General features: G+C 36.7%; 1 protein-coding gene across 1 annotated transcript; it reads right to left on the reverse strand.

The window, feature by feature from the left end:
• Positions 1–1,677: 1,677 nt before the first annotated feature.
• ch25hl3 (cholesterol 25-hydroxylase like 3) lies at positions 1,678–8,276 on the reverse strand. Its single transcript, XM_030143052.1, has 2 exons — positions 7,342–8,276; positions 1,678–4,458 (listed from the first exon to the last, which is right to left on the reverse strand). Exons 1-2 carry the CDS (start codon positions 7,779–7,781, stop codon positions 4,098–4,100), a joined length of 801 nt encoding a protein of 266 aa, XP_029998912.1. The 5' UTR covers positions 7,782–8,276; the 3' UTR covers positions 1,678–4,097.
• Positions 8,277–9,850: the final 1,574 nt, after the last annotated feature.

Consider the following 9,850-nt stretch of genomic DNA (forward strand, 5'->3'; position numbering starts at 1 on the left):
CAGAACAATGGATGTTTTTTTCAACTTTTGCTCAAAGTTTAGACCCTAATGTTAATAAAAGTACATCAAAAGTGTGTTTTAGTGCAAACTTTAATGTTCAAACATGATTTTTAATCTTTGTGGGGTGAAAGATACGCTATTAAAAATCTCTGACGCGAACAATTAATTTAGCATATCATCGTCAATCCAGCCAAAAAAAAAAAAAACAGGCGAGGATAAAAAATTCTAATTTCTCTTTTAGTTTGTTATAGTTTACTCAGGCATAGTAACAGATACAATATTTTAGACAATGGGAATAGATTCTGTGAGGTCTCTATATGTCCATAGACACCAAGAACATCCATATGAACCTTATTATTATAAGTATTATAAGTATTATAAGTAATTCTTCATTTACTTTGGGTATGTCTTTTTAGGCGTTTTTCCCCTGAAAATATGGTCAGGGTTAAACAGGTAAAAAAAAAAAAAAAAAGGTGTCCACTGCAAAGGACATTCCATAAAAATTTTTAAAATGCATCTGAAAAATCTGTTGCATTATGCCATTTCCAATAAAGGCAATTATTTAATGTGAAAAAAGGCAAAACTTGTACTTTCCTGGGTCTCAGGAGGATATGGTTAGTATCACTCTATCATTGTGCTCAGCAGAAACAATAAAGAAACATGTACATCCCAGTGGATTGATGCTGGAACCAAACTTATAGGGTAAAATGTGTAGAAATGCACACAAAATGGCTCCTGATGAAGGATCTCATTTGTGGTCTGCACTAAATATCCATAATTCACATTGCAAAACCACATACCATACACATTGCCAACTGGCATCAGTCAAGATTTTTCATTGTATAACCTTTGCAATCTCTCTCCATGTACTTTGTTTATGTTATTTAGATCTAGACTGATTTAGGCATGTTAAAGGAGTGATATTTTACTTTTTTTAAATGGAATTATCCATTTTCAAACATTTCCCTGTGGTCTACATAAACTGTAAATGCTATGCGTGGTCCATCTTCAACCCTATTTCTGAGTAATGACACCAGAAAGGTCGTTTTGAGCGCCGGCCCTTTAAATGCAAATGAGCCACTTCATGCCCTACCCCCTCCAGGTTGTCTTCTGTGCTGCTCTGTCCCATTATCCAACAACTGGACATTTTCGGTAATTGGCTCGAAGTCTGGACATATTTTCAGTATGGACTACAACCACTGCTGCCGACAAACAATTATGGCGTATTCTGAGAAATGTTCGTTGGAAGTCTTGACCTTATATGTGCAAATGTCATGACGTAACTAGTTATAGATGTAACAAACTAAGCAGGAGCTAAAACAGGTTGCAGAAATCCACTCGATTTTTGCCAAAATGAATATAAAGATAGCCTTGCAGCACCTGGAGGGTTCAAATTCAAACTTTTTGAACTATTAGGATCCAAATACACAAATAAATGAACCAAAGACTAATAAAAGTGGGTTTAGCAAAATATGACCCCTTTAAATATTATATACATATTGTATCCGTATATGACAGATCAAAAGTGATAAGCTGTGTTTTTGCACTTTGGATTGTGGGGATTTAAGATGGTAACTGCATTGATTAGATGCCTGATGGAGAGCTGATAAACCTATTAATTATGCAGGTGTATTTATATTTATCTAGTGTTAAATGAAAACCAATGCCAGTGTATAATTGTTTTGTAACTGGTTCTCTTACAGTAATACATGATGTTTATTTTTCCTAAGAAAGTCTTGGCAACAGCTCACTAATGACAAGTGCACTGAGTTGTTTCAGAAAGTGCAGAAGTCATGAAGTGACTGATCTCCCATGTAAGATGAGAGCAGGGGTCGCCTAAAAATGGTTACAGACCAGAGGGTAAGAACCTCAGCTAGTTACTGTGACAACAAGAGGCCTCAGCTATAAAAAGCTCACTAATTGAATATTTACAGAATGGACGAAGAAAGATGAATCTGGCCTTTGTCACTGAAGGCGAACGTTCAGAGAATATGATGAAATGGGAAGTCTTTAGTCTTTACTCCACTGATAAGGCCTTGGTGTTTGTTGCCTTGTCTTGGCATGACTCCATTTGTTCCACTTTGCAGCTGTGGCGTATGGTGTCTTTAGCCTACGTGATTCCAATAGTAGGACACCGAACAAAGAAGCAAACAAACGGAAGGCTTTGCAAAGTCCAAACTGTACTTTAAAATCCTGTCAATCTGGTGTGACGTCGGCAGCTGAACGTCGACGTGCATCTCGGTGTGAACGTGTGTTTTGGTGTGTGTCGTCCAAAGCTGCATGACTCGCCCTGACTCTGACGTGGGGTCTGTAATAGGGCCTGATTGTTTCCGTTTTGGGTCACATGTTTATCTTCCCATCTCTTGGCAACACCTCCACCCAGTACTCATCTCTTTCCCTGGCTCTGCATTTCCTATGAAAACTATGGTTGTTGTACTCAGCCAGTGTCCTTACGCAGCGAAAGTCCCTCCAAATGTCTGAACACCTTCTATCAATTTCCATCTGACTCTGGTGTTGCGAAATTCTAAAAAGCCCATTGAAAGAGTCTGTAATGGAAAACATATGTTTAGTGAAGTTCACATGCTTCAGCAGGCCAAGTAATATAACCCTCAGAGTGATTTCTCAGCAAAAAGATCCCAGTACAATTCAAGACTGAACAATAAAGAACACTATAACAGCCTGGACCAGACCCTCATTATATATATATATATTTTGTCCTTATCTGTTGGGATGCTGCTTGTTATTGTGAGAAAAATCTGATATAGAAGTGCAGTCTTATGCCTTGTGCTATTACATGATAAAGTCTTGCAAAAATAGACACATCATCGAAGAATAGCAGTGAACATAACATTGAACATAACGTTGTTAAATCTTTACAGTGAATGCATTTAACTTCCCATTGTGAGTGCTAAAGTGCCAGACATTTTCACTGTAAGGAAGTTAAGAAGTTTGAGCAACATCCCATTGCTCTTCTTTCATGAGAAAAGAGCACAAGTGCCAAGAAAGATTTGGCTTCTAATCCAATACAGTCCTGGAGGAATATCATAGAAAATAAACACGCTGAGTAATAGTGTAACTGAAAGTTGTTGCTGGTGACACTGCTTCTTTAAAAAAACAAAAATATGTTTGCAACAGCAAGTGGTGACTGAAAAACCTTTCATGTCTAAAAGCATGTGTTTTTGATTTTTCTATAAAATCCCTGGAGACCCCCTTACGTTGACAGCTGAGAGGCCCGGGGCACACAAATCACTAACCACAGCAAAACAGAAACATGAACCTGAGCAAGCAACAAAACCCTCAGTAAATGTCGTACACTCATGTATTTCATCAAGCATCTGAAGCATATGTAAAACGCTTATGTGTAAAAATGAAGACTTACAATTAGTCTTTATAAGCATAGTAAAATGCAAAATATAGAACTAAATATTCACAATATTAAAAAAAGTATGGTACCAATTATACAAAGAGCTTTTGTTCCAAAAGCAAAAGTCTTGTTAAACATTTCAGAACAGTCTATTGGCATATTTACACTTTGGTCAAAATATAAAGTTGGATATTTCACCAGACATGACAGACTGATATTAAACATTTACTGGCATTGAAATTCTCATTGGCTGCATGTAGCACTGCGCCAAATAAGGCCGTCCCATTTCCAATGTACGCCTACAAATTACACAATACACAAAACATGACGCCCATTAGGGCAAAGTAATTTCACATTAGCGTGGGTGTTTGTTCAGTCTTTTGTTTTTCAATTACTGGCTCATTGTTGCACGCATGTCATTTTCCATTTACTTGTTATATAGGACACATTGTAGATATGAAATGCAGAGTGTGATTTTTATCAAGAAAATACATGCAGTCTCAATTAGGGAATTAATATATGCAGTTTATAAAAACTCATATTTGTTAGGAAACAATTTATTGTTGTCAGGAGTCCAAAATGTTCTAGAATGAAAGTTTGATTTACTGCAGTTCTCTGTAAATGTATGAAACCACTGATAAGGAGTTACAGAAGAATCCTTCATCAACACCTCCCACAGGACTTTTACATGTAAACATCCAAGTTGCTGCATGTCAGATTGCTCTGCATGGAATTACACTCCTGAGGCAGTGTATGTTCCACAGAGTCGATCCCAGTGTGTGAAGTAGGGGGCGTAGTTGCCATTGTGGTGGCTGTGATGGGCCTGGTGGTAGGGGGCTCCTCCCAGGCAGGGCAGCAGTCTGTGCAGGGCAAAGGGCAGGTCATAGCCACAGTGGTCCTCTACCGCCAGCCAGCTGTTAAGGATATGGAAGAGGGCTTCGCTCAGAGGATGGCAGCCCACCACCCAGGAGCTGACCAGGGCCAGGAGCAGCAGGGACAGCAGCTCCACGGAGCTGGCATCCTGGGCCGCCAGAGCGAAGGGGACCTTGTGCTGATGATGGAACTGGTGGATGTTGCGGTAAAGCCAAGGGATCCTGATGAGAAACACATGCACAGCTGTATTTGTTTAAAAGTGACTCAAATGGAAAATTTCATTGTTCTGAATGGTTTCATGTCTGTGTGTGTATTAGACCTATTCACCTACACACATTCAGGACACATACTGTCATTTTAACAAGTTCAGGTAAAAACATAAACTCTATCATTAAATGGCTGCAGTTTTCGGTCAAATTTCCAGAGGGATTAATAAAGTATCCTCCTAATCTAATCTACACATGCAAGGTCTATTTTAATGACAGGTTAAATCTAATAAATGTCATACATGGAATCTAAAGATCAAATATTTCAGACTTTTGATTGACAAACCAAAGGTCATGAGGGCAGTGACTTATCAAAATTGTGGTTGTTAATTAATTTTAATCCTATTTAATATCATAAATGACAGCTCTGCAAAGACAGGCAGGGCAGGTTTGCCTGTGGCCACAAAACTCATCACTCATCTGTTTTCAGTCTGCTGGATATAGAAATGGATTTGAACAGAATGGATTAATATAAATAACTCATGAAGGTGGTTGATGACTTCAGATTTTTTTTAAGTACACACAGCACCAGATTAAGCTTCATTAATATTGAATTAGACCTCATTCATATTAAAAGCCACATGGTATTAACAGATCTGACAATTATTCATAACATCTTTTAGCATAAAAGTGACAGAAACTCACTGTGGAAGCACAATGATCTCTGTTAGAGTGTAATTATTGACACATTAACATGTTTGACTGATAAATGCAGACATGAAAAGAAATTATCCATTTAGTTTAGCAGGAAAATAAAATACCTCATAATAGAAAGGGTACTCCAAATGAGAGATATGATATGATATGATGTCCTTCTGAGACCCATGAAAGTCAAACTTGACTTTTTTCCATTTAATAATTGTCTTGATCAGAAACAGCATAATGCAATAGTTTTTTCAGATACGTTTTCATCTCATTGGTTGATAGATCATGAGTTATTGTGAAGGCGCTGTGTTTGGCATCCACTTTGTCATCAGCATTTTTTTCTCTGAAAATACTACTGGTTGGATTATTTTCAAATTGTATTATTTGTTGCTTCCTTGGGACAATGTCTACAAAGTCTGTTCACAGTTCAGTATAGTTACTGGTGAGCACTGATAGGAAGTCATATATTATGGAGAGAAATTTGTTTCTTTATTCATCAATCAAATTTATTCTTTTTAATTGCAAATCCATTCTTTTTGATTGATGAATAAAGAAACAAATTTCTCTCCATATTACATGGACTTTCATTTGGGTCCATGACCTTTGACTGTTAACAAGATTGAAGGGTCAAACTCAAGATCACCAGTGTCTACATTTCAACACTCTTCTTGTCCAAAACTACTAGTTACTATAGTTACTACTGAGCACTGATAGGAAGACATATATGGACTTTCATTTAATGAGTTGAGTTCTCCTCCAGTTAAAGTACCACCCACTTCTATTGTGAGATTGATCTGCTGCATCAAGACCACAGGACCCGAACATAGAGACAGAACATGACCACCTCCAAATTATTGATTTTTAATCAAATATGCCAGTGAGATAAAGGGACATTGGTCCTATTTTTTATTTTATTTTTTTTAAGTAAAGCTGTGAAATTCTTACCATACCATACCAACTTTATTTATAATGCACTTTGAGAACTTAACAGCTGGCCGAAGTGCTGTACACCAGACATAAAACAAGGGATTAAATAAGTAAATAAGTAAGTAAAACTAGTGATAAGACAGGGTGTAAAGCGGGCTAAGAACAACAAAATACAACCATCAGAAAAACAAAGACAAATTAAAATCTGATAAAAACTGCAAAACCCCCCCCAAAAAACAGACATGTCACTCATTGATTAAAAGCCAAATTCTTGTCCCCTACAGAACATAAAAATGCATCGCTGGGTCTCAAGAAGATATATGATATGATATGATATGATATGATATGATATGATATGATATGATATGATATGATGTGATATGATATGATATGATGTTATTTGATATGATATGATATGATATGATATGATTTGATATGATATGATTTGATATATGATATGATATGATATGATATGATGTGATTTGATTTGATATATGATATGATATGATATGATTTGATATGATATGATATGATGTGATGTGATGCGATGCTATGCGATATGATATGATATGATATGATATGAGATGATATGAGATGAGATGATTTGATTTGATATGATATGATATGATGTGATGTGATGTGATGTGATTTGATTTGATTTGATATGATATGATATGATGTGATGCGATATGATTTGATATGACATATGATTTGATTTGATATGATGTGATGCGATATGATATGATATGATATGATATGAGATGAGATGATTTGATATGATATGATTTGATATGATATGATGTGATGTGATGTGATGTGATTTGATTTGATTTGATATGATATGATATGATGTGATGCGATATGATTTGATATGACATATGATTTGATTTGATATGATGTGATGCGATATGATATGATATGAGATGAGATGAGATGATTTGATATGATATGATGTGATGTGATGCGATATGATATGAGATGAGATGATATGATTTGATATGATTTGATTTGATATGATGTGATGTGATGCGATATGATATGATATGATATGATATGAGATGAGATGAGATGATTTGATATGATATGATTTGATGCGATGTGATGTGATGTGATATGATATGAGATGAGATGATATGATATGGGTTAAATAGTTGGTTTTTAAGTCAAACTTGTCGGTGTAAAAATCCGCATGTGGAACATCCAGTGTCAGAGGCAGAAGGTGAGTGCAGTGCAGGTGAAGCTCAGCCACAGACAGTCCACACTCACCTGTGCATGTAGAAGTGCCAAACAAAAAACAGCGTGTCAAACACTAGAAAACACGCCAAAATCTCCACAAAGAGCTGCCAGCAGGTCGGAGCCAGCTCCGGTAGCGTGGGGCTGCGCAGGGTCTGAAACAATGCGGTGACCGGGAGGACTGTGCTCAGGTATTTACCCAACACCCTCCAAAAACAGTCCAACCACCGGCGGACCGACGGCGGCCGACCCGGACCGGATGGGATCCTCCAGGACCGGACCCGGTGGCAGACGCTTCCCAGTGCGTCGAGCGCAAAGAAAGGTGCGCACAGGAGGACGTGCGTCAGGAAGGCGCAGACCGCAGGGAGGACAGGGGAACGCAGGATGTCCTCCTGTCCGGCTCTTACATGGTCCCACAGTCCCTGAAGCACAGGCACACACACCTCTGCATGTTCTGCTGAAGACACGGTCATCACGGATGTCACCTCCAATGACGGTCTCCTACATCCTCTGTCCTGATGGTTCTTATCTCAGATCTTTACGCATCACCGAACACTTTCAATTTACGTCAGTGTCACGTATTAAAGGTCCAAGTAACCGTCCAAAAGATCTGGATCGGAGCGTCTGTTTCTGTATTTTTAGATCAAATGTGTTTGGGTTGTCCTTCCGTGGCTGTGATCCTGTTTCTCCCTGCAGATAAGTCATGCAGCTGCACAACTTTCCTCCGCAGATGTCGGTGGGAGGGGCCCCGGACCCTCATGTGTGGTGAGTATGTAAAAGTAATTGCAAATGTCTGTCTGTCTGAATGATATCATGTCCAAACAGCTTGTGGTTGAGTGGTTGGTGAGGTTTCCCACACACCTCAGCTTACGAAATGAAACCTTTGAATCAGTGTTTGCTGTTGGAAAGGACGGGGATTCCTGCAGGATGACGGGAAACTGGAGAAGTTCAGCGGACTGATAGTGTCTGGTTGGACACGGACATCCCACTGTGGGCTGCAGACTAATGTCAGACTCATAAATAAAGCAATAAATTTAGTCTGAATCTCTGACTCAGCTGAACAAATTGCACAAGGATCAAATCATTTACACATTTTAACACTTGTGGTGATATTAACTATTTTTAATTAAGTTCTTAATGATAGATTTGAGATTCTTGGACTGGTTTATTTAACACATAAAGACCCAGTGGGACTTTTGTGGCAGTTCCCAAATGAATTTATCTAACCTTTCTTAAGTGATTTATCACCATTTATTAGAATTTGTATTTATTTATTTATTTAGAACATGCAAAGAAACAAAATAAAACAAAATGAAGCAAATTAAGACAAAAACAAAATAACATTTAAATGAACAGAATCTATCTTCAAGCACATACATATGTATTTAACCTTTCTTAAGTGATTTATCACCATTTATTATCATATTATCCTCTGTATTTTGCAGCTTTTCAGTGGAAATAATGTATTTTTCTATATTTAATTCACTGATCATGTAGATGTTCATAAAAGTTCAGACTATAAGTTGATGAACATTACATCAGAAACCAAGAAAACTGAAGACTTTTTCAGTGAAGATATCAATAATTGAATGTCAAAACAAGCATCTCCATCCACTGTCATTCATCAGATTCCATGGGTTTTACTGGTGAATCAATTTCTTAAGTGATTTATCACCATTTATTATAATATTATCGATTTATTTTGAACATGCAAAGAACCAAAATAAAACAAAACAAAGCAAATTAAGACAAAAACAAAATAACATTTAAATGAACAGAATCTTTCTTCAAGCACATACAAGTCTGAATCTTGCATGGTCGAAAGTAGTAATGGTTAAAAATGTAGTTTGCATTTTTTTTTTTAGTGTTTTTCAGTAAATCATGCATTTCCTATCTTTAGTTCACTGATCATGTAGATGTTCATGGTCGAAAAGGTAGTTTGCATTTTTCAGTGTTTTTCAGTAAATCATGTCCTATGTTTAGTTCACTGATCATGTAGATGGTCATTAAAGCTCAGGTTAAAGTTGAGGGTTATTATATCACAAACAGAGAAAACTGAAGAAAAAGAGACTTTTTCCAGTAAAAATGATCATTAACTGAACATAAATCCAGTGTTTCCATCTACTGTGATTGATCCAACTCCATGGGTTTTACTGGTGAATCAGTGTTGTAGAACAGTGGTTCTCAAACTTTTTACGGTGGAGTTCTCCCTAAAATATGCTATTTTTAGCCAAGTACCAACAACTCTCGCTTCAGCATTTTTGATTGAAAAAAATTAGGCAAAATTTGTTCCTTTGCCAAAGGCATCTGTTTATATTTTCAAAACTTTGTAAACAAATAACACATATTTAACTGTAATATATGAAACATAACATATTTTTTAAGTAAATTTTGTGTGCAAAATATAAACTGAAAAGTGCTCTCTTTCATTGATGAGAAAAATAAATAAATTGGTCATTAATTAGTAAATGAAACTTTCATCAACAAAAAATAATTACTTAGCTACTCAAATAAATTCATTTTGAATAATATAAAATAGAAA

Source organism: Sphaeramia orbicularis, chromosome 9, assembly GCF_902148855.1.
Source record: "Sphaeramia orbicularis chromosome 9, fSphaOr1.1, whole genome shotgun sequence".
Lineage (NCBI taxonomy): Eukaryota > Metazoa > Chordata > Actinopteri > Kurtiformes > Apogonidae > Sphaeramia > Sphaeramia orbicularis.